We start from the raw sequence: 26256 nt of genomic DNA, 5'->3' as shown, positions 1-26256 counted from the left end.
TCTTCAGTTCGGCTATCGAACACTCTGTGCCCTGTAGGGAAAACGTATTTACAGTCCGTGAATGACGATGTCTCTGTTCAATTACCTCAGAGTAGGAGCGCTTATCTAGGTTCAGTTTAGCCTTTGCTATGATCCTAGATCATCACTTCTACTCTAGGACGCTTTATGAATATGGGCCCAGGTCTCAGATGAATATTAGGTCTGAATATCGGAAGAGATTTCTGCTGCGAATTACACTTTTCATTTAAAGTACTCCAAAGAATAAGGGTGGAAAAATAAGATTTGAATCATGGCACAATGTTTGATGAGTTTATTGATATTGGCATCAAATCCTGTCACAGTATTTTACAGTGTTTCTACTATATATGCATCTACACAATCCCTTATAATTTACCATGCATATATTTTCACAAATGTCATACTTCACAAAGTCTTAAGAAATTACATAGTAGTAGAAAAAAACAATGTCGGATTATAAACCCACCCAAATCAAAGATAAAATGTATCTTTAAAAAAAATAGTTTGTTCACTTGTATATACAGACCCCAGGACCAATAGCATGACCATCATGTTTTGTTTCCACCATGTTGTGTGACAGGTGTTTGATCCATTCATCCATTACTCTGCCATGACCACAGTCCTGGTTAAAGGACAACTTCAAAGGTCCATATTTTGTGCCGGACCTTACTCAATATCTCACTTCAGATGCTTTCTCTGCATTCTGTCACGAGACAGCAAGATTGACCTGTAATTCTAATAATTCTAGGTAGGGTTTTCTGGACCAAACAGAATGACCGCATTTCTCTTTTCACTTTCCAGAACCAGTGCTTCTACGTCTCATCAGCGCTACATACAGGAAACAGTGTGTGTTTTGGAAACACCCACATCTCCCTCCCAAGAAAAAGGCATGGGGTGGATTATGTTCTGTACTAAGCCACTCAGACCAAGCGAAGGGTCACATTTGTCTCTGTTACACAACAGGAAGTATTTGTATTGTTTATGTCAGGACCGTGAGTGACTGGCTGGACCTGCTTATCTCTAGTCCTATAGGGATGGTAGCTGAGAGAGGGGGCCAGTGTCTCTACAGGGGGCCAGTGTCTCTGTCTAGGAGGTTGTGGCCCCAGGCTGGTATCTCCATGTCCCCCAGGGGTCTGTCGTTCTCTGACTGCTTGGCCAGGAGGGAATTCTTCTGAGCTTTGGTCATGGGGAGATCCTCTGACGGTGTGGTGAGGATGGACAGTCTCTGAGGAATAAGAGAGAGGACAGAGGAGCATTTCAAAGAGAGACCACCAAAGGACTGAGACATAAAATAACTGGCGCTCTTTTCTTAGTTGGTAGAAGAAACAACATCATCAGTGTGTATTGGGGAGTAAATGGGGTTTGGGGTAATGGATCTGAGCATTGTAGAAATAGAGACATAACTAGCGATAACAACACAAATGGTACCTGCCAACTTTTAAAATATCTGAAGATTGGAATGGCCTCTCATGACCATTGCTCCATCTTTGGAGAATGTACTCAAAGACTTAGCCTCTATCGCCAACCTACGTAACTAGCTATAGCTAGGCTATCTATGATATATTGCTTGTTTTTTGTTGCTTTTGGACCACTTTGAGATGCTTTTCTGTTTTGAAACTCCAGTGCTTGACTTGGGCTGAGACAGTTGCCGGTACCCATGTTTGGTGCCGGTACTGTTTACATTTAGGTGCAGGAGCTCCACAATACTTTTGAGATAATATTCTATAAGAGGAACAGGAGCTCAAGCTGTTAAACATTTTAGGTGCCGGTACTCCGCTCCGGAGAGCTCCTGCCCAAGTCAAGCAATGTGAAACTCTACAGAAACATAATAAATGATGTCCCTATTTACCTGTCGCAGTGTACCAGGAGTGACGCTCACGATGTAAACCATCCATAGAGGAACCATGAGGGTGGAGGAGAGAGTGAACCACCAGCCAACGGCGGAACCCCACCAAGGATACTGAAAGGTGTTGTTGAACTTCAGCGGAGTAAACTTTATCAAGGAGAAGACAAATGTAGCCTAGAACAAAAGATATGGATGGATGTTGTATAATAAACATTAAAGAACACAATGTATTTTCTGATAGCATTGTACTAATTATAACATATTAGGTTAACAGTGAGGGTTGACTGAGGACAGAGATGAACAATATAAGGTTAAGAACAAGGTTATGGTTTCTCCAGTACATTTTGGTCAGGCTCCTGGTGGAGCATTTATAATGGTCTAATAAAAAGCATGAGCTGGTGCACACCCAATATGTTCCCCCTGTTGATGATGCTTATCATGCATTATAGTTGAAACAAAAGATTACATGTAACAAACATTTTATGAAATTGGAAACTATTAATTACACATTACTAGTAATAAGTTTGGACACAAATACTCATTCAAGGTTTTTTCTTTATTTTTTACTATTGTCTGCATTGTAGAATAATAGTGAAAACATCAAAACAGTGAAATAAGATATATACGGAATCATCTAGTAACCAAAAAAGTGTTAAATCACAATTCATGAGGAAAAGCATTCCTCATGAAGCTGGTTGAGAGAATGTCTAGAGTGTGCAAAGCTGTCATCAAGGCAAAGGGTGGCTACTTTGAAGAATCTAAGATCAAAAATATATTTTGATTAGTTAGCACTTTTTTGGTTACTACATGATTCCCCATGTGTTATTTCATAGTTGTGATATCTTCACTATTATTCTACAATGTAGAAAATAGTAAAAATAAAGAAAAACCCTTGAATGATGAGATGTGTTCCAACTTTTGAGTGCTACTGTATATGTGGAATTAAATTAAACAGTAATGTATGCTAATGTTAATCTCATGCTTGTGCTAATGATAACACAAGCCTAATATATTAAATATGCTGTAAACTATTGTCTTCAAACAGTTTCACTCAATACATTCTAATCAACCTAGTAATTATGACACACCCCTCACTATTGTCATTAGTTGCACTAATTGCACTGTTTTGTCTACATAACCTGGTTCAGGCATTCATGACATCACCCTGAAGAAGGAACAATGTCGAAACATTGGTGGTTTACCCAATAAATTACAGTGAGATTATACATAGAGTGTGCGACTCTCTTTGTTTTTATAGAAGCATTTATAATGAACATAAAGTTAGGATTTTCTACTTTACATAGGTTACACATATACATCAAATTGAAGCCTATCTCTCTGTATTGCCAACTAAACTTTTGGTTTTCTGTTAATCACTTTTATTACTGTGACATCAACGTCATGTTTACCATAACTATAATTGGAAAAAGAACATTCATTTGCTATTGACAGTGTGGTGTAAATAAATAAAACTTACAGTGCAAATGACTGGAGTGCCATACTTCAAACAGTACTTAATGATGGGTAATGGTCGATAACCGATCATGTCCTCTATATTATCGTACAGACGGTCTGCACCTGTGGAGTAAACATATCAACAGGGACTCAAACAGCAGTAAATAAAAGTGTTTGGTCAGTTGGTCTGTCAAATACACAGTTGGTCTGTCAAATACCCAGGTAAACATTCTCAAACCACCAAGTGACAGACAGGTTCAAACAATTTGCAGATTAGGAAACCTGGACAACAGCTCTAACCAGGGTTCCCCAAACTCGGTCCTGTGCCCCCCACAGCTGATTCAAATCACCAACTCAACATCAAGCTTTTATTATTTGATTCAATCAAATTAATATAAAAAGAGGACGGTGTCACGTATACTCCCTCTCCGGTGCTCTAGGTCTCCAAGCTGCTCATCATTACGCACACCCGTCACCATCGTTAAGCGCACCAGCACCTCATCAGACTCACCTGGACTTCATCACCTTCCTGATTACTTTCCCTATATCTGTCACTTCTTTTGGTTTCTTCCCCAGGCATTAGTGTTTCTGTTCCAGTGTTCCCGCGCATCATTCAGGTCGTCAGGTTCCTGCACCTCTTCCGGCTCGTCAGGTTCCCGCGCCTCTTCTGGCTCGTCAGGTTCCTGCACCTCTTCCGGCTCGTCAGGTTCCCGCACTTCTACCGGCTCGTCAGGTTCCCGCCCTCTTCCCGCTCATCAGAGATCCACGCCTCTTCCGGCTTGTAGGGTTCCCGCTCCTCTTCCGGCTCGACAGGTTCCCGCGCCTCAGCAGAGACAACCGGTCCGCTCTTGGTCACCGAGATCGTCCTTTTGGTCAGTGTCCTGCAGCTGAAGCCGTGCGTCAGGGAGTCACATATACTCAGCGCTCTAGGTCACCAGGCTACTCATTATTACACACACTTGTCACCTGGACTTCATCACCTTCCTGACTCCTGAACAGCTAATCGAAGGGCTATCCAGACCCCTCTTTTACGCTGCTGTGACTCTCTGTTTATAATCTATGCATAGCCACTTTAACTCTACCTACATGTACATATTACCTCAATTACCTCAACTAACCGGTGCCTCCGCACATTGACTCAGAACCGGTTGCCCCTGTATAAAGCCTTGCTTGATATTTTACTGCTGCTGTTTAATTATTGGTTACTTCTATTTTCTATTTTTACTTATCAATTTTTTAATTAACACTTACTTGAATTTGTTTTCTTAACTTCTTAAATCATTGTTGGTTAAGGGCTTGTAATTAAGCATTTCACTGTGTCACACTCTGATCTTTCACCTGTCCTTGTGATTGCCTCCACCCGCTCCAGGTGTTGCTTGTTTTCCCCAGTGTGTTTATCTCTGTGTTTCCTGTCTCTCTGTGACAGTTCGTCTTGTATGTCCAAGTCAACCCGCGTGTTTTTTCCATGGGTTTTCTATTCTCTTTTTGCTAGTCCTCCCAGATTTGACCCTTGCCTGTTTCTGGACTCTGTACCCGCCTGCCTGACCATTCTGCCTGCCTTGACCTTGAGTCTGCCTGCCACTCTGTACCTCCTGGACTTTGAACTGGTTTTGACCTTTTGCCTGTCCACGACCATTCTCTTGCCTACCCCTTTTTGGATCAATAAACATCAAATACTCCAACCATCTGCCTCCTGTGTCTGCATCTGGGTCTTGCCTTGTTCCCTGATTGTAAGGTCTACCTGCTGTATTCAGCGCATGTATCAAATTTGATTTGATTACTATCCTTATATCTGTCACTCCCTTTGGTTCCTTCCCCAGGTGTTATTGTTTCTGTTCCAGTGTTCATGTCTGTACGCTACAAGTCTTTCTGGTTTTGTTCTATGTTTATTTAGTTATTATATACACTCCCTGAAGTTGCTTCCTGACTCCCAGCGTACATGTTACAACCAGAACCTGTGATGTGAACCATCAAGGACTTGGGACTATAAGGTTGTATCTGCAAAATGTATAGTTTTGAGATAATGAGTATTTTTAAGTACCAGATCTCAGAACCGTTTTGTGATGTCCTCCTGTTTTCAAGTATATCCCCTTACTTATGTACAATTATTTGTTATTGACAACCCAGCATTGTGTGATTGGATTGCATATAGAACCTTAAAGCACCAAGTTAAAAGGTGTCTGCATAGATAGAACTTTCCGATTTTTCATTTCTTTCATTGTAAATGTACTTTTTCAAAAACCTGACTCATCTCACATGTAAAGGACCACCTAAAGAGCAACTCTATGTGAATAACTCATTTTTGAACAACATGTCAGAACCTGATAATCCCAAAGTAACGAGGTGTCGTTTCACATCAATGTCCAACGTGGCAATGTCTGCTAGAGGAACAACTTGGAAAACGCCAAAAACTCCTTGAACAGAAACATCCTGAGGGAAGCTGACCTGCAATTAGGGTTTCTGTGATTGATTATCTGGGATTGATGGAATGGGGCCATGCAGGATCTTTTATTCCTTGTTATCAGGGATCGCTGGGATGATCCTACTCCATTGAAGTTGACATTTAAAATGGTTAAGGTAAGGGTTAAGGTAAGGAAGGGGTTAAGGTTAGGGTTCAAGGTAGGGATGTCCCAAGGATCATATTTTACTATTATGTTTTCATAAGACCTACAATGACAGTGGTAAGTAGTGGTAACACCTAATAATAACTTACATGAAAATGCCTCAATAAACGTTTGTAATATAATACAAGGTTTAGATAGCTGGCTAGACTAACTTACCTCGCCAACTTTAACAGGGTAGATGACATGGGCTAATTGGGTGACTGTCAGTGACTGACATAACAAGAGGAAGACTGCGGATGCACTACCACATTTCAAAATGTCACATAGTAGAATACACAATCTTAACTAACAGTAATTTGAGACCCTGACTGACATTGAACAAAAGTGGTTGAGGGCCGTAAATGGGAACTTATACTTAGAAACGGCACTGGGAGTAGGCCGGGCTATCTCACCATAAACCCAGCTGATACACACTGACTGTAGTATAGCGAAGAGAAGCAGAGTCATCCCACTGCATGCATAGTAATCAAACAGCTGGAAGATATACAGGCCTCCCTGCAAATAGAGGAGGGGTAGAAAGAAAGTATAAGGTACAGTCTTACTGAGCACAACAATAAGACTATAATCTACCTCCAGAGTCTACAAAACACTCAGACAATGATTGTAGGTGTGTCCAGCAGCCCAATCGCTTACGGATGAAGTGGAATCTACCAACAATTCTGCAGAATGAGGAGGTATGTTGAATCACAGGGATATGTTGAAACAGATCATTTGGGAGGTGCATTATCCATCATGTATCTGGTTACTGTCATGATTGATCTAATAACGATGGCCATGAAAATATATAATTTATATCCTATATAATGATGACTTCAAATGACCTCTCACCTCTGTGACCATGACCAGGCCGATGAAGAAGCTACCCACACTGATGATGAGGAGAAGGATTTTACGCCGATGGCCAACCAGGAAGAAGGAGGGATACATGTCTGAGATAGCTGTTATCAAAGCCTCCAGACCTACAAACTGAAGGAGAGATGATGGGGAAGTTCAGTGGAAACTCTCTTCTTTTAAATACTAGCTACTCATTCACAGTTTCACATCCAAAAGTTTAGTAATGATTGCAGAATCTATTGTAGGTTATGTAATTATCCTTCACTAAGGAAATATTTTGTAGGCCTTCAGAACCACACTAACACACCTCACTGTCTAAACCCAGTAGGATTATCATGATGAAGAAGAAGATGGCCCAAAGCTGGGGTAATGGCATCATGGCCACGGCACGAGGGTAGGCGATGAATGCCAGGCCAGGACCTGTATGCAGTAATACAGGTAAACTCATTACTGAACTCTCAGCGGCAGAGGGAATAGTTAGATCCCTGAAATGCTAAGACACCTGTCTTGTAACAAAGCAGAACTTACAAGGGTATGTTAATTTGTTTGTTTGCGCATTTTTTAAGGTTTATTTTATTAATTCATTCATTCATTCATTCGTATCTCACTGCTGCAACACTTACCTGATTCGGCCACTGTTGAGATGTCTGTCCCTTGTTCATAAGCCATGAAGCCCAGAACAGAGAAGATCGCAAAACCGGCCACAAAGCTGGTTCCACTGTTCAAAAGGCACAGGTAGACACAGTCCCTAAAAAGAGATTCACTTCCCTGTTAGTCACAACACGAAGGCATCCAAATGACCTACAATGTGGAGATCAACAAACTTTCCAGAAAACGTTCTGCCTGCACATTTTATCTAGCAAGGCACATTTACTGTTTATGTACTTAATTCTTCCACTCACTTGTAACAGTTGTTGTCATACTTGTTGTAGCTGCCAAGAGCAGTCAGACAGCCGATGCAGATAGCATAGGAATAGAAGATTTGTGTTCCAGCATCCATCCACACCTGTGAGACACACCAGAGAGAGACACAATAGTCTTCATAGTTTCACAATTCTGATATACTAGTCTCATCCCAGGGTATTAGAGGTTAATTAAAATGGTACTTATTTTGACCTTGTAGCTGTAATAAGTCAACAGAAAATATATTTGCTTTGAAATTCAGAGTTATTTTTTTATGAGGTATTGATGTTGTAACAAATCTGATGCTCTTAAAACCACAAACTGTTGCACCAAGGGAGTTACGTTTCTTGGGTCAGTGGTAATGGTTGCTGCCCTCGGTCATGTTGACTTGGGCTCAAACACTGACAGTGACGTTACCATCTCTCCCCAACAATCACTACAGTATGTACTGATAGTTTCTGTTACACCTGTGGGTCAGTGAGGCGGGCTGGGTCTGGGTAGAGGTAGAACTTGATACCATCTATTGCCCCCGGCAGTGTGAGTCCACGGACCAGCAACACCACCAGCATCAGATAGGGGAAGGTGGCAGTGAAGTAGACCACCTGAGGGGAGGGGGACCAGACCAGCATTACATTCCCTCAGTCTATGACTCATCTTAACAACTCTACAGTATTCATGGTGTCATCAGGTTGAATGGCAGAGATCCCACCTTACCTTCCCAGTAGACTTCACTCCTTTCCAGACACAGAAGTAACAGAGAATCCATGACAGTAGAAGACACAGAGCCAGCTCCCAGCGAATACTGCCTAGCTTGTTTGGACTGTCTGTGAGATTCAAAACTCTTCTCCTGAAAATAATATTTTGAGTTACAATCTCACCACTTACTTTTCACCATTCTCTCAGCGCCTCCTAAGACACATAGTCAAGATTTCCATCTGTAAGGACTTAATAAGGAGTTGATAAATTGGAATGATTTTGTGTACTCACTCCCAGAACTCTCTCACTGGCGATGTTGCATTCCCTGCTACTGTCCAATTTAGATGTCCCACTACTCTTCTGTCAAACTCCATGCAGGTTGCTGGTTAGGAGGAAATTACACAATAACAAGCATGTCTCAGAACTCTCTGAATCTTTCCTGGATAAGGAGACATTTACAAAAATAAAACATTAATCAACTCACTTGTCAAAATCGGAATATCTCAGTTTGAAGTAGTGTCCATAAATGTAAGATACTATCTATCATTTAGGCATGACAAAGGTATGTCAACGTCAACATGTCTACACACTGAAGTTAAACTGGTCCCAGATCTGTTTGTGTTCTATGCAACACCAACTCCATTGCTGTCCTTGTCAATCCAAACAGGTTTGCTATGACAATGAATGACAGGCAGTTGGTATGACAGCACAAGCAGACTGGCACTCAGGCTACACTGATATACATACCTGTGTTCCAGCTGTTTCTACAACTGGCCCAGGGGAGCTCAGAGCTGAATGAGGAGAAGAGGTAGAAGAAGGCCCAGGCTAGAATGATGATGTAATAGATGCTGGAATATAGAACTACCACCTGACTACCATAACCCAGTCCTGAGGAGGAAGATGAGGAGGAGGAGGAGAAGGAGGATAAGATTTTACAGACAAACATGGAGGTGTAAATGTAAAAAAAAAGGCTTCTTCTAAGAAATAGATGCGACATATGTTATATCCAATCACATGTTCAACCTAAAACCATAAAAAACATTGAACTGTGTTTCTTTTTGATGTGGATTAGACTCCTTTCAAAGTCGCCAGCTCTGATTAATAAGTTATGGTGCCATTCCAACAAGACAGACATTTGTGAAAGTTTGAACACAAGACAAGTGTCCTGAATGCACGTGTCATGTCACATTAAGGACTGTCACTTACTCTATCATGTAATAGCTCATGATTCACATTGTGATACTTGTGTAATACTGTTGATTAATCCAAGCTTCATCCAATAACTTGAATTAAATGTCTTGTTACTGTAATCCCTTTTTCATTTAATTAAAAAAAATCAGGCCAGAAACAGACCAATCATTTCCCAAGCAATCTAAAATGTATCCTGATATTGTTTCAAACTGGTAAAGCAATGTGATTAAAATCATGGTGGATTGACTTTTACAAATACAATAGTGCAATATCATTTACAGAAGGAAAAGCCTGCATGTACTGTGCGTATACTGTACCTATTATGGCTAATTGTCTTGCCCTATATGTCACCCTCAACCAGCACATTCTTGACAAAGGCTCCAGACAGAAACCTTGAGTCTATGTGCTGAATACCAATTGAAATCATATTGACATTGCTTTGGATTACAGTGCTACTTTCTCAAGTTTGGATATTGCAGCTAGGATTTTTCTCGAGCACAAATACAATAAACAGACAAAGTTTGGTCTGCAGTCACTCTAAATGTTATATTTTCTTTTGGCACAGTTTACAGAACTATCATATCTTTACTTTTCTGAAGGCTATAGCCTTTCTTCCTTCCAGTTATCAGGCTTTCATGTCTATTTCACCAAGATGGCATCCTTCTTAGGAAGTAAATGCTATCAATGGTCAGACAAACACTGACAATTGAATTCCTAATATGGATGCAATACGTACAACAACACCCCATGGCCGCATTCATAAAGCATACCAGTAGGATGGTTGATCTAGGATCAGATTAGCCTTTTAGATCATGATGACTAAGCTTATATGACAGAGAGGAACTGATTCTAGATCAGCAGTCTTACTCAATGACGCTTTATAAATATGAGCCCTGATATTTACCTTCAAACAGGGGGCAGATCTTCCTCCAGCAGGTGATGCTGCCCTGCGTGGTGTACTGGCCCAAGGAGGTCTCCAGGAGAAAGAGTGGAATGCCACAGGTGAACAGAAAGAGCACATAAGGGATGAAGAACACCCCTTACGAACAACACAAGTTAAACCACAATTAAACATATGGCCCAAGACCATAACTTAATGTTTCACCTCACTTGATTATGGTTTCACAAGATTAAAATTTTTCACAGAAGCCATCTCAACCACCTCAACTCCCCCCCCCCCCCCCCCCCCTACCTCACTTCAGTGCATTTATACCGTCCAGAGAAGAGAACACAAGTATTTACATATATATTTTAGATGGTGGAGCAGCTTCCTACGATGTAATTGTCTGTATCATTTCTAATCCCCCATATATTTTTGGGGTATTTATATAAATGGTTTTGGGGCGGCAGGGTGGCCTAGTGGTTAGAGCGTTGGAATAGTAATCGAAAGGTTGCAAGTTTCAATCCCCGAGCTGACAAGGTACAAACCTGTCATCTGTCTTAACTGACCTGCCTAGTTAAATAAAATAAAAATATATACATATAAATACCCATTCATATAATCTTTTTAGAATATATTTTCCTTTATTATTCCCAACAAACCCTACCAACCCTCCCCTAATTGGACAAAATCAATCAATAATAACACTTAGGCTTCTACTTCCAGCTTATGCTATATACATTTTACAGACACAATCTAATTTACAATAGTTATATTTTGTTTGTTTTTAGTCCTGGCCTTCCTCCATTTCTTTTGTTTCGATTTTACCCTAAATTGTTTTAGTAGCTACTATCTTGTCTCATCGCTACAACTCCCGTACGGGCTCGGGAGAGACGAAGGTTGAAAGTCATGCGTCCTCCGATACAAAACCCAACCAAGCCGCACTGCTTCTTAACACAGCGCGCATCCAACCCGGAAGCCAGCCGCACCAATGTGTCAGAGGAAACACCGTGCACCTGGCAACCTTGGTTAGCGCGCACTGCACCCGACTCGCCACAGGAGTCGCTAGTGCGCAATGAGACAAGGATATCCCTACCGACCAAGCCCTCCCTAACCCGGACTCTAGGCCGATTGTGCGTCGCCCCATGGACCTTCCGGTCGCGGCCGGTTACGACAGAGCCTGGGCGCAAACCCAGAGTCTCTGATGACACAGCTGGCGCTGCAGTACAGCACCCTTAACCACTGCGCCACCCGGGAGGACCACCTTCCTCTATTTCTGATGTTTATATTTGCCAAACATTTGTAACTGTGCTATTTCACAAAAGTTCTGAACCTATATACATTTTACAGACCCCATATGTTTTACATTTGTTATCTTGTTGTTATTATTCCCAACCTTCAGCTCCATTCAACCCCTCCCATCTATCTCTTAACACCGTCCATATTGGATTTCTATTTGCCATATATTTTTCAACTGTCCTGTGACGCTTCACAAAGTACTGAACCTTTCTATTCTCATAGTTTCGACAGATCGTAAATTAAAGATAACATTTTTTTGCTAAAATTATTGATTGATTGACTATGACTTTTCAAATCACCAGGTATTGTTATCTGCAGCGTTAGATCTAGGTAAATGTTGCAATTCTTCTGCCATTCTTGGACATGTGACCAAAAAAGAGCTACATATGGACAGTACCAAAATAAATGATCTAATGACTGCCTCCTCGCAGCAAAATCTGCAGAGTTGGGAAGATTGCATCCCCCATAAATATATATATATATATATATATATATATATATATAGAATGTTATAGAATGAATGTAGATATATATATATATATATAACATTCTATTCGTTGCAAGAATTTTGAATAATAATTTAAATTGAGAAATTAGAAGTTTTGAATCCGGTGTCATTTTGCGTGTCATTTCATAAATCATGTGCCATGGAATCGGTATATCGAAAATCTCTTCAAATATTTTGCAATTTATAAGTCACAGTTGTCAATTTTGTGATCCTTAAATGAAACTGGTATATATTTTAATTGATCACAATTTTATTTAACCAATTTTGGCCTTTTATGCAGGGCCGACAGACAAGTTCCTTACTTGTTCTTGTTCCCCTTCCACTTGCCACTTCCATTTTTTTAGGCAATGCTGTAATCACATGGCTGTAATTTTGGGTAAAGCAGACATTTGCATACAGTATGTCTGTGTTAGCTGCATGTGTGACATAACTCCACCAGCCATATTCATGATATCATTTACAAAGATTATACTTTTTTTATGTTATGGAAAAATAATGTTTTTTTATCAACTAGTATATTTGAGTTTAACCACAAGAACTCAAGTATGTGTTTGTGTGGCTGACGGACTTAGCTACCACCTGAAGTGTTGTGCGTCCATTTGTCATGTAAGTGTTAGGGATATTATCATGGGGTTGCTGGGAAACGCTCAGTCGCCTAACATCTTTGAACATTGCAGATAGAAAGGCCATGAATAGAGACGACCTGATTCCTAATTCTACATGTCAGAGAGGCACGTTTTCTCCATAGCATATTTCTATCAGAGTGTAACAAAATGTTGTACATTAGTGATGTGCATATCAGTATTGAGATTCTGGAAGCACCTAGAAGGTTTCGGTGCCTTTTGTGCACACAGGCAGGCGCTGTTGTTTTTATGATTGTGCCACCCAGATAACATCTAGCCCTAGTGTGTAAATATCCCTATAATATTATATCAGGCCATGATTACACATCTCTTAATGATTATTCCATTACCGTCTTGTAATTGTGTGATTTAAATATTAGCCTAAGATATGAAAATAACAACTCTGTACTGTCTCCACCACAATGAAGTTAAATGAAGTGACTAGCTCTTTTGCATTGATAATGTAAAAGACAAAGGCTCACCTTGCTATACATTTAATATGTGTTTAAATGTATGACCATGTGAAGATGCTATGTGAGACTCACCTCCTCCATTTTTGTAGCACAGATATGGGAACCTCCATACATTCCCCAAGCCTATGATCTGTCCGGCCACAGCCAGGAGGAACTCCAGCTTGCTTGACCACTGTCCCCTGGTCTGGGTGCTTGGCACAGGGACAGGATGGACCAGACCCATCTCCTGCTGGGAAAGCGTATTGAACCTCAAATTGGGATCATTATGCTTTTCCATAACACTGAGGAAGACAAAGACAAAGTTGGTTTTATGCGGTGAACACACGTTAATCTAACATAGTCTGTGTGTTATGAAGACAGTATAAGGACACACAGCTAACAGCTACATACTGCATGACCTGCTACATGAGAACAGCTATATTTGACCAGCTACATATGAACAGCTACATATGACCAGCTACATATGACCAGCTAGATATGAATGCTACATATGACCAGCTACATATGACCAGCTACATATGAACAGCTACGGTACATATGACTAGCTACATATGAACAGCTACGGTACATATGACTAGCTACATATGAACAGCTACGGTACATATGACTAGCTACATATGAACAGCTACGGTACATATGACTAGCTACATATGAACAGCTACATATGACTAGCAACATATGAACAGCTGCATATGACTAGTTACATATGACTAGCTACATATGACCAGCTACATATGACTAGCTACATATGAACAGCTACGGTACATATGACTAGCTACATATGAACAGCTACGGTACATTTGACTAGCTACATATGAACAGCTACATATGACTAGTTACATATGACTAGCTACATATGACCAGCTACATATGACTAGCTACATATGAACAGCTACGGTACATATGACTAGCTACATATGAACAGCTACGGTACATATGACTAGCTACATATGAACAGCTACGGTACATATGACTAGCTACATATGACTAGCTACATATGAACAGCTACGGTACATATGACTAGCTACATATGAACAGCTACGGTACATTTGACTAGCTACATATGAACAGCTACATATGACTAGTTACATATGACTAGCTACATATGACCAGCTACATATGACTAGCTACATATGAACAGCTACGGTACATATGACTAGCTACATATGAACAGCTACGGTACATATGACTAGCTACATATGAACAGCTACGGTACATATGACCAGCTACGGTACATATGACTAGCTACATATGAACAGCTACGGTACATATGACTAGCTACATATGAACAGCTACATATGAACATCTACAGTACATATGACCTGTCAAGAAAAATAAAAGTTCCAGTACATCAAAACATGAGCCCCTTTCTTCCATGCTTTGGATAGATCTGCATTGGTTGCTGTTTGGGGTTTTATGCAGGGTTTCTGTATAGCACTTTGTGACGTCTGCTGATGTAATTACATTTGATTGATTGATTGATTGATTGGATAGCCTAGTGGTTAAGAGTGTTGGGCCAGTAACCAAATGTCTCTGGGTTGAATCCCCCAACAGACCAGGTGAAAAATGTGTCAATGTGCCCTTGAGCAAGGCACTTATCCCTAATTGCTCCTGTAAGTTGCAATGGATAAGAGCGTTTGCTAAAATATGAATGTACATATGAACAGCCTCATATGACCTGTCAAGAAAAAAAGGGGCAAAAAGGGAAGGTCCAGTGCAGCAAAACATGTGTCAGCGTTTGTGCTACTGGTGTGGAAGTCAGGTGCAGGAGAGTAGAGAGTTGTGATCAGGCGCACACTTTATTCGGCAGAAGCAAACAACAGACGGACGCAACAGTGTCCAACAAACCTCCAGCCAAAGGCAAAAGTGCAAAGCACGACAAAGTCACAAACAAGAAAAAATGTTTAACAATAAACATACTCCGGGTTAAAACATAGTACCCGGGGAAAAACCAGCTAGGCGTGTCAATACAAAACATGTAACAAAACAATCCCACACAAAGACATGGGGGGAACAGAGGGATATACATATGCAGTTGATTAGGGAATGTAAACCAGGTGTGCGGGGAACAAGACAAAACAAATGGAACAATGAAAAATGGAGCGGCGATGGCTAGAAGGCCGGTGACGTCGACCACCGAACGCCGCCCAAACAAGGAGGGGAGCTGAGCCCCTATTATTCAATAATGATAATGTATCTCAAGATACATGGCCCCATTCTTTCTTTTGTCCAGCTCCTGTTATTACTTTGGATATGCATAACCCCCCCCCCCCCCCCCCCCTTCCAAAGGAAATTAGCGGGGCACTGTTAAAATGTACTGTTCTGAAGGCAAAATAAGCAACATTGACATATAACAGTGGAATTAACTACTGTATTGTGCTCCATGTATTATTTTTTTACAGTTTCTGTAATTTAGCAGACACTCTTGTCCAAAGCAACTTACAGTAGTAAGTGAATACATTTTTGGACTGGTTAGTTGACCCCTTAACCCTGGCATTGCAAGCACCATGCTCTACCAAATGAGCTACACGTGACAGTATGAAGACACATCGATTTTTATTCTTTAATGATCCTGAGAAAAGTCACGGTTCCCATACACTGCTCCATACTAGGGTCTATTCTAGAAGTGGCCTGAGTATCGGGAGAAGCCGGATTATCTCGGAATAGCCAATACCAGCAGACGTTTTGGCATTGGCCACACAAAGAGGTGAGATTCCAATTGAATCTGGCATTGTGAGGAGCCAGGGCAGCATCTCACTGCTTGGCAATGTGTATGAATGTTCAAATTCCACACTGTTGTACCAGCCTTGTTGCATTAGAGTAGGAGGGGATCAGCACAGCTTGGTGGGACTGGTGCAATCCTGTCATCAATGTTGCCTTTGTGCCCTCGCCTACTATCCCTGTGGGAGTAGGACACATACAATGGATAATATGTGCTGCAGCTGCTGCTACTATTATGGTGATTTCTGAAAATGAACACCCTGTACTTATACAGTTATAAGAAGCACAAGTGCAAGGTCTGTTGCTAGGGCAATGTGTTCTAAATAGTTACCTTTACCTTCACTATTTAAAGTATGAGGAACTTCCTGGGTATGCATCAGAGGAGGACACTACTGTGACACTACTAGACACCCAGTAGTCAACCTGCCAGATCCAGGGCACAGTTTGTGATACTAAGAGTAGGTACTGACAGTATATCTTCGATAGTATAATATTGCTTGGTTCAATACAGCACACCCTTTTTTAAATGGATGACAGAGTCGATAGAGAAGACATGTAACGATTTATGGGAACAATAAGATAAATATGGAGTGTTACTACAGCTAAATATCAAAGTTAATTAGTCCGTTTTTTGGGCTATACTCAGCTTTGTCTAAGGGTAGGCTGTGCTTTGGCAAAGTAGGTGGGGTTGTATCCTACCTGGTTAGCCTTCACCGGGGGTTTGATGGAATAGCCTGGCAGCAGGTATCCTAGTGGCAAGGGTGTTGGGCCAGTAACAAAAAGGTTGCTAAATCAAATCCCTGAGCTGACAAGGTAGAAAATATGTTGTTCTGCAGTTAACCCGCTTTCATTGTAAATAAGAATTTTGTTCTTAACTGACTTGCCTCGTTAAATAAAATGTACATTTAAATTAAAAAAATGTGCCGGGGGGCTAGGGTCAGTCTGTCCTATCTGGTGAAATTTTCCTGTCTTATCTAGTATCCTGTGTGAACTTAAGTATGCTCCCACTAATGCTCCCATCTCTTTCTCTTTCTCTCCCTGTCTCTCTCTCTCTCTTTTTCTCTGAGGATCTGAGCCCTAGGAGCATGATTTAGGACTACCTGGCCTTTAGGTTTTAGGTTTTAATTATTCACACCAAAAAAAGAAGTGAAAGACAAACAGTAAATAAAACATGATAAAAACAGTGTGCAGGTGAGGTTGGAAGCCCAATACCCCATAATGACAGAGCGAAAACAGGTTTTTAAACAGTTTTGCTAAATTATTAAAACAGAAATACCTTATTTACATAAGAATTCGGACCCTTTGCTATGAGACTCGAAATTGAGCTCCGGTGCATCCTGTTTCCATTGATCATCCTTGAGATGTTTCTACAACTTGATTGGAGTCCACCTGTGGTAAATTTAATTGATTGGGCATGATTTGGACATGAAGTGCCTTATATAGAAAGGCACACACCTATATACAGTGGGGCAAAAAAAGTATTTAGTCAGCCACCAATTGTGCAAGTTCTCCCACTTAAAAAGATGAGAGGCCTGTAATTTTCATCATACGTACACTTCAACTATGACAGACAAAATGAGAAAAAAAAATCCAGAAAATCACATTGTAGGATTTTTGATGAATTTATTTGCAAATTATGGTGGAAAATAAGTATTTGGTCAATAACAAAAGTTTATCTCAATACTTTGTTATATACCCTTTGTTAGCAATGACAGAGGTCAAACGTTTTCACACACTGTTGCTGGTATTTTGGCCCATTCCTCCATGCAGATCTCCTTTAGAGCAGTGATGTTTTGGGGCTGTTGCTGGGCAACACAGACTTTTAACTCCCTCCAAAGATTTTCTATGGGGTTGAGATCTGGAGACTGGCTAGGCCACTCCAGGACCTTGAAATGCTTCTTACGAAGCCACTCCTTCATTGACCGGGCGGTGTGTTTTGGATCATTGTCATGCTGAAAGACCCAGCCACATTTCATCTTCAATGCCCTTGCTGATGGAAGGAGGTTTTCACTCAAAATCTCACGATACATGGCCCCATTCATTCTTTCCTTTACACGGATCAGTCATCCTGGTCCCTTTGCAGAAAAACAGCCCCAAATGCTTCACAGTAGGTATGGTGTTCTTTGGATGCAACTCAGCATTCTTTGTCCTCCAAACACGACGAGTTGAGTTTTTACCAAAAGTTATATTTTGGTTTCATCTGACCATATGACATTCTCCCAATCTTCTTCTGGGTCATCCAAATGCTCGCTAGCAAACTTCAGACGGGCCTGGACATGTACTGGCTTAAGCAGGGGGACACGTCTGGCACTGCAGGATTTGAGTCCCTGGCGGCGTAGTGTGTTACTGATGGTCGGCTTTGTTACTTTGGTCCCAGCTCTCTGCAGGGCATTCTCTAGGTCCCCCCGTGTGGTTCTGGGATTTTTGCTCACCGTTCTTGTGATCATTTTGACCCCACGGGGTGAGATCTTGCGTGGAGCCCCAGATCGAGGGAGATAATCAGTGGTCTTCAAAGCATATTAATCCAACTCAATCATCAAGTTTCCAGACGACACTACAGTGGTAGGCTTGATTACCAACAACGACGAGACGGCCTACAGGGAGGAGGTGAGGGCCCTCGGAGTGTGGTGTCAGGAAAATATCCTCACACTCAACGTCCACAAAACAAAGGAGATGATCGTGGACTTCAGGAAACAGCAGAGGGCGCACCCCCCTATCCACATCGATGGGACAATAGTGGAGAAGGTGGAAAGTTCTAAGTTCCTACACATCACGGCATCCACCAACACATCCACTCACACAGACAGCATGGTGAAGAAGCCGCAGCAGCGCCTCTTCAACATCAGGAGGCTGAAGAAATTTGGCTTGTCACTGAAAACGCTCACAAACTTTTACAGATGCACAATCGAAAGCATCCTGTCGGGCTGTATCACCACCTGGTACGGCAACTGCTCCGCCCACAACCGTAAGGCTCTCCAGAGGGTAGTGAGGTCTGCACAACGCATCACCGGGGGAAAACTACCTGCCCACCAGGACACCTACACCACCCAATGTCACAGGAAGGCTAAAAAGATCATCAAGGACAACAACCACCCGAGCCACTTCCTGTTCACCCTGCTATAATCCAGAAGGCGAGGTCAGTACAGGGACATCAAAGCTGGGACTGAGAGACTGATGGCCTTCTATCTCAAGGCCATCAGACTGTTAAACAGCCATCACTAACATTGAGTGGCTGCTGCCAACATACTGATCTCTAGCCACTTTAACAACAAAAAATTGGATGTAATAAATGTATCACTAGTCACTTTTAACAATTCCACTTTATATAATGTTTACATACCCTACATTACTCATCTCATATGTATATGCTGTACTCTATACCATCTACTGCATCTTGTCTATGCAGTTCGACCATCGCTCACCCATATATTTATATGTACTGTACATATTCTTATTCATTCCTTTACACTTGTGTGTATAAGGTAGTTGTTGTGAAATTGTTAGATTACTTGTTAGATATTACTGCATGGTTGGAACTAGAAGCACAAGCATTGGGGGTGTTTTACAGCGGCGGGGGCGGGGAGACTAGTCAGGATTGAGAAAAAAATGAACGGAGCAAAGTATAGAGGGATCCTTTATGAAAAACTGTTACAGAGCGCTCAGGACCACAAACTGGAGTGAAAGTTCACCTTCGGACAGCGACCCAAAACACACAACCAAAACAACGCAGGAGTGGCTTCGGGACATGTCTCTGAATGTCCTTGAGTGGCCCAGCCAGAGCCCGGACTTGAACCTATCGAACATCTGTGCAGCAGAGAAGATGGTAGCCAAACAGGTGTGCCAAGCCTGCAGCATCATACCCAAGAATACTCAAGGCTGTAATGGCTGCCAAAGTTGCTTCAGGAAAGTACTGAGCAAAGGGTCTGAATTATTTTGTAAGTGTGATATTCCAGTTGTTTTTATTTTTAATAAATTAACAAACATGTCTAAAAACCTGTTTTTGCTTTCTCATTATGGGGTATTGTGTGTAGATCGATGAGTGGAAAAAAACTATTTAATCGCTTTTAGAATGAGGCTGTAAAATAACAAAATGTGGAAAAAGTCATGGGGTCTGAATACTTTCCTAAGGCACTTTATATGAAAACCCCACCACTAATATAAGTTATATATCAGTTAAACAAAGCATATTAATTATAATTGTACATGATATACTCAGTATACATGAAAAAAACATGTTTGATTATATGTGTGTGTGTGTGAGTGTGCAGGTTTGTGTGTGTGAGTGTGAGAGTTAGGCTACATGGAGGGGATTATTGGGTAGTTTGGGACATCAGGCTAACCCCAGTCTTCGCTTGACCTGATGACTCCTTGCTGTCCTCATCCCCAGTCCACCTGGTTGTGCTGTTGATCCAGTTTCTGCTGTTTTGTCTGTGGCTATTGAACCCTGACCTGTTAACCGGATGTGATACCGTGTCCTGGACCTGCTGTTTTCGGCCCTCTCTCTCCTTCTCCCCTCAGCTCTCTCTCTCTCTCTACCGCAACTGCTGTCTCGAACTCTGAATGCTTGGCTATGAAAAACCAACTGACATTTAGTTAATAGGTGATGACCTGTTGCATCCTCTACAACCACTGTGATTATTATTTGACCCTGCTGGTCATCTATGAACGGTTGAACATCTTGAAGAACCCTCTGGCCTTAATGGCCATGTACTCTTGTAATCTCCACCCGGCACAGCCAGAAAAGGACTAGCCTCCCCTCAGAGCCTGGTTCCTCTCTAGGTTTCTTCCTAGGTTCATGCCTTTCTAGGGAGTTTTTCCTAGCCACCATGCTTCTACATCTGCATTGCTTACTGTTTGGAGTTTCAGGCAGGTTTCAGACATCTGCTGATGTAAAAAGGGCTTTAAAAATAAATTATATTGTTCATGTCTGAGTCGTCTCTGTTTAATATTTTAGCATACTGTAGTGTTTATTTTTTTCTCTTAAGGTTTGTAGCTTGAATTGTGAAAATAATATCTACCTCAACATCCAGTAATTCTGCTTTCAAATCGAAAGAATGCGAAAAGAGGACTTCTACATTTATTAGACATGCCTGTATAGTTACACAAAACAGGAAGACACTGCTGCTCTCACTAGCACTGCTGAGCCTCCAGTCTGTAACCTTTGGCCTACATTCAGCGCCTACAACAAGTGCTACTGACTGCAGATAGAGAGAGAGAGAGAGAGAGAGAGAGAGAGAGAGAGAGAAAGAGAAAGAGAGAAAGCTACAGTACCACTGACTGAAGCCTCATGTCTGTCTCTGTCTCTCTATACAACCAAGGATATGTCTAGGTGTTATCACAGCCCCCGCCTGCCAAGTCTGCTAGATTTCAAATACAAACAGTGATAAACAGTCTAAATAAAAGGTTTCCTGATAGACATGGAAGAGACTAGAACGAGCGAGAGAGAGAGAGAGAGAGTACCTTAAGGATGAAGTTGTAGTTCTGAAGTCTGTTGTAGTAGTCTACTTCTCCATTAAGGAATACTTGTTCTGGTCCCTTTCATTGGAAGCAAACCTAGACCCTGTGTTTCTCCCTGTCAAATGCCCTTCCCAGAACTAACCATGAGTGAACCCATGTGGATAGTTTGGTGTGTGTGTGTGTGTGTGTGAGGCGGAGCTATTGAGTCGAGGTAACACTGGCTCCTTCATTGCAAGGAAGAGGAGGGGATTTGCTCTGTGAAAGCGGCAGTAGCAGGCAGGCTTCTTTTGAATGCTGCAGGGGCATGGATGTGTGGAATGTGAACAAATGAACTCGGCATTACAACTTTACAATGGATAGAGGAGAGGAGGGACAGAACTTGAACACTTCAATTAATAGGAAAAGGGGGCAAAATACATTTAATGTACAGTTCTTACAAAACTTTTGAAATGTAATGGAGAGTGATAATGTTACATCTAGTTTGACAGATATATATATATTTTGTATTACCTCATACCAAAGTCCACTGATTTAATCAGTCTAAAATATGCTGTACATTGTGTAGTATTTCAACATATCAGCATGATCATCAATTGCTAGTTGTATGGACTGTGCCTAATGACTGTGGATGGAATATAAAACTTCAGCCAATGAAATATGATATTAACAAGTGCATTCTGTCAAGGCCTCTTAAGGGCCATAGTGGGAACACTATATTTTACAGCACATAAATTACCAGCCATTTACTAAGAAATAACATGTCAATGACACAGTAATTATGTTAAAGTAGTGTACATCTCGTGACCTTTAGGTGAGGGTCACGTCAAGAAAATCGGTTGCATTTTACATTACAGTGTAAGTACAGTATAATAATGAGTAATTACAATACTGTTGCACTGTACTTACAGGAATAATTCCACTGTAATAAGGGCACTGTAATATAAAGTGTTACCAAAACATCTAGCTCAAAGAAAATAATGAAATCTGTAGTGCTCACCATTCTCCATGCTTTGTAGCTGAGCAGCATTCTTCAAGAATTTCCTCTGAACGCCTCTCAACTTCGTTCATCACAATGTTTTTCTTGTATTTGTATTATTTGAATGTTGTGTAATAATTGCCTTTTTTTTAAAAACATATTTTTGTGTGTTTCACCTTTACTTAACCAGGTAGTTGAGAACAAGTTCTCATTTACATCTGCGACCTGGCCAAGATAAAGCAAAGCAGTGCGACAAAAACAACACAGAGTTACACATGGGATAAACAAACGTACAGTGAATAACACAATAGAGAAATCTGTATATAGTGTGTGCAAATGAAGTAAGGAGGTAAGGCAATAAATAAGGCCATAATGGCAAAGTAATTACAATTTAGCCATTTTCACTGGAGTGATAGATGTGCAGATGAGGATGTGCAAGTAGAAATACTGGTGTGCAAAAGAGTAGAAAACAAGAAAATATATAGGGATGAGGTAGGTAGTTGGTTGGATGGGCTATTTACAGATGGGCTGTTATGGATTTCTTCCGGTGAAGGAGAGGAGGACCAAAATGCAGCCTGGTTATTGTCATACATCTTTAATCAAAGATAAACACGAACAATACAAAAACAATAAATGTAACGTGAAAACCTAAACAGCCTTATCTGGTGCAAACAAACACTAAGACAGGAACAATCACCCACGAAACACTCAAATAATATGGCCGCCTAAATATGGTTCCCAATCAGAGACAACGATAAACACCTGCCTCTGATTGAGAACCCCTTCAGGCAACCATAGACTTTTCTAGTTAACCCCACTATACCACAATCACAAAACCTACAAAAAAAAACAAGACAAAACACACCACATAATTAACCCATGTCACACCCTGGCCTGACCAAAATAATAAAGAAAACACAAAATACTAAGACCAGGGCGTGACAGAACCCCCCCCCCCCCCCCCCCCCCAAGGTCCCCGGCCGCACACCTAAACCCATAGGTGAGGGTCCGGGTGGGCTTCTGTCCACGGTGGCGGTTCCGGTGCGGGACGTGGACCCCACTCCAACAAAGTCTTAGTCCGCATGCATCGCGTCCTTAGATTGGCAACCCTCGCCGCCGACCTTGGCTTAGTAACCCTAACCAAGGACCCCACTGGACTGAGGGGCAGCTCGGGACTGAGGGGCAGCTCGGGACTGAGGGGTAGCTCGGGACTGAGAGGAAGCTCGGGACTGAGGGGTAGCTCGGGACTGAGAGGAAGCTCGGGACTGAGAGGAAGCTCAGCACTGAGAGGAAGCTCAGTACGGAGAGGAAGCTCAGGCAGGTTAATGGCACTGGCAGATCCTGGCTACTTGGTGGTTCTGGCAGATCCTGGCTGACTGGCGGCTCTGGCAGATCCTGGCTAACTGGCAGTTCTGAAAGATCCTGGCTGACTGGCGGATACTGGCTGAATGGCGGATCCTGGCTGAATGGCGGATCTGACGGATCCTGGCAGACTGGCGGCTCTGGCTGTTCCATGCTGACTGGCGGCTCTGGCTGCTCCATGCTGACTGGCGGCTCTGGCTGCTCCATGCAGACTGGCGGCTCTGGCTGCTCCATGCAGACTGGCGGCTCTGGCTGCTCCATGCAGACTGGCGGCTCTGGCGGCATCTTGCAGACTGGCGGCTCTGGCGGCATCTTGCAGACTGTCGGCTCTGGCGGCATCTTGCAGACTGGCGGCTCTGGCGGCATCTTGCAGACTGGCGGCTCTGGCGGCATCTTGCAGACTGGCGGCTCTGGCGGCATCTTGCAGACTGGCGGCTCTGGCGGCATCTTGCAGACTGGCGGCTCTGGCGGCATCTTGCAGACTGGCGGCTCTGGCAGCTCCTTGCAGACTGGCGGCTCTGGCGGCATCTTGCAGACTGGCAGCTCTGGCAGCTCCTTGCAGACTGGCAGCTCTGGCAGCTCCTTGCAGACTGGCGGCTCTGGCGGCATCTTGCAGACTGGCGGCTCTGGCGGCATCTTGCAGACTGGCGGCTCTGGCGGCATCTTGCAGACTGGCGGCTCTGGCGGCATCTTGCAGACTGGCGGCTCTGGCAGCTCCTTGCAGACTGGCGGCTCTGGCGGCATCTTGCAGACTGGCAGCTCTGGCAGCTCCTTGCAGACTGGCAGCTCTGGCAGCTCCTTGCAGACTGGCAGCTCTGGCAGCTCCTTGCAGATTGGCAGCTCTGGCAGCTCCTTGAAGACTGGCAGCTCCTTGCAAACTAGCAGCTCCTTGCAGACTGGCAGCTCTGGCTGCTCCTTACAGACTGGCAGCTCTGGCTGCTCCTTACAGACTGGCAGCTCTGGCTGCTCCTTGCAGACTGGCAGCTCTGGCTGCTCCTTGCAGACTGGCAGCTCTGGCAGCGCTGAACAGGCAGGAGACTCCAGCAGCGCTGTAGAGGAGGAAGGCTCTGGCAGCGCTAAACAGGCGGGAGACTCCGGCAGCGCTGGAGAGGAGGAAGGCTCCGACAGCGCTGGACAGGCGGGAGACTCTGACAGCGCTGAACAAGCGGGAGACTCCGGCAGCGCTGGAGAGGAGAAAGGCTCTGGCAGCGCTGGAGAGGAGGAAGACTCTGGCAGCGCTGGAGAGGAGGAAGACTCTGGCAGCGCTGGAGAGGCGAAGCTTCACTGAAGGCCTGGTGCGTGGTGCTGGCACTGGTGGTACTGGGCCGAGGACACGCACAGGCAGCCTGGTGCGGGGAGCTGCCACCGGAGGGCTGGTGTGTGGAGGTGGCACAGGATGGACCGGACCGTGAAGGTGTACTGGAGATCTTGAGAGCAGGACTGGCACCAACCGCCCTGGCTGGATCTTCACCCTAGCCCGGCAGATGTGAGGAGCTGAAATGTAGCACGCGTACTGGGGACACTGTGCGTTCCACCGCATAACACGGTGCCTGACCAGTACCACGCCCGCCACGGTTAGCACTGCTATGCGCACTGTAGCGCTGAGCTGGCACAGGACGTGCAAGGCTAGGGAGGTGCACAGGAGGCCTGGTGCGTGAGGCTGGCACAATCTTCACCAGCCGACTAACACGCACCTCAGGACGAGTATGGAGAGCTGACCCAGGTGCCATCAAATCCCGACACGCTCCGTCGGACGAATTCCATACCTCATGCACCAACACAGCAACTCCCTCATAACTCTCTCCTCCAATTTCCCCATTAACTCCTTCACAGTCTTAGCTTCGCTCACCTCCAACACCGGCTCTGGTTCTGGTTTCCTCCTTGGCTCCTTACGATAAACAGGGGGAGTTGGCTCAGGTCTGACTCCTGACTCTGCCACACTCTCCCTGTGCCTCCTCCCAATACATTTTTGGGGCTGACTCTCGGGCTTCCATCCGCGTTGCCTCCTCATACCTGTGCCTCTCCGCCTTCGCCGCCTCCAACTATTCTTTGGGGCGGCGATATTCTCCTGGCTGAGCCCAGGGTCCTTTACCATCCAATTCGTCCTCCCATGTCCATTCCTCTTTGCGCTGCTCCTGCTTCCTGTCACCACGCCGCTTGGTCCTGTTTTGGTGGGTGATTCTGTTACGGTTTTCTTCCGGTGAAGGAGAGGAGGACCAAAATCCAAAATCTTTAATTAAAGATAAACACGAACAATACAAAAACAATAAACGTAATGTGAAAACCTAAACAGCCTTATCTGGTGCAAACAAACACTAAGACAGGAACAATCACCCACAAAAAACTCAAAGAATATGGCTGCCTAAATATGGTTCCCAATCAGAGACAAC

At 43.2% G+C, this 26256-nt stretch overlaps 1 protein-coding gene across 7 annotated transcripts; it reads right to left on the bottom strand.

The window, feature by feature from the left end:
• Positions 1-295: 295 nt before the first annotated feature.
• On the bottom strand, positions 296-22589 carry LOC139370905 (sodium- and chloride-dependent GABA transporter 2-like). 7 transcript variants are annotated; one of them, XM_071110779.1, is made up of 16 exons: positions 21532-21717; positions 17348-17460; positions 13423-13631; positions 10472-10606; positions 9124-9264; positions 8668-8758; positions 8395-8527; positions 8148-8282; positions 7680-7783; positions 7401-7525; positions 7085-7197; positions 6772-6909; positions 6336-6438; positions 3342-3442; positions 1868-2038; positions 296-1243 (listed from the first exon to the last, which is right to left on the bottom strand). In XM_071110779.1, the coding sequence occupies exons 3-16, from the start codon at positions 13625-13627 to the stop codon at positions 1082-1084; spliced, it is 1857 nt and encodes a 618-aa protein (XP_070966880.1). In that variant the 5' UTR covers positions 13628-13631; positions 17348-17460; positions 21532-21717; the 3' UTR covers positions 296-1081. The 7 variants fall into 7 exon arrangements, with proteins under 7 accessions (XP_070966880.1, XP_070966879.1, XP_070966878.1 ...); XM_071110778.1 differs by lacking the exons at positions 17348-17460; positions 21532-21717 and adding an exon at positions 22526-22589; XM_071110777.1 differs by lacking the exon at positions 17348-17460 and having other exon boundaries at positions 21532-21718.
• Between the last annotated feature and the right edge of the window lie 3667 nt (positions 22590-26256).

This window comes from Oncorhynchus clarkii, chromosome 17 (genome assembly GCF_045791955.1).
Source record: "Oncorhynchus clarkii lewisi isolate Uvic-CL-2024 chromosome 17, UVic_Ocla_1.0, whole genome shotgun sequence".
NCBI lineage: Eukaryota > Metazoa > Chordata > Actinopteri > Salmoniformes > Salmonidae > Oncorhynchus > Oncorhynchus clarkii.
Note: the sequence above shows the minus strand (reverse complement) of the source record. Positions and strands in the feature narration are given on the sequence as shown.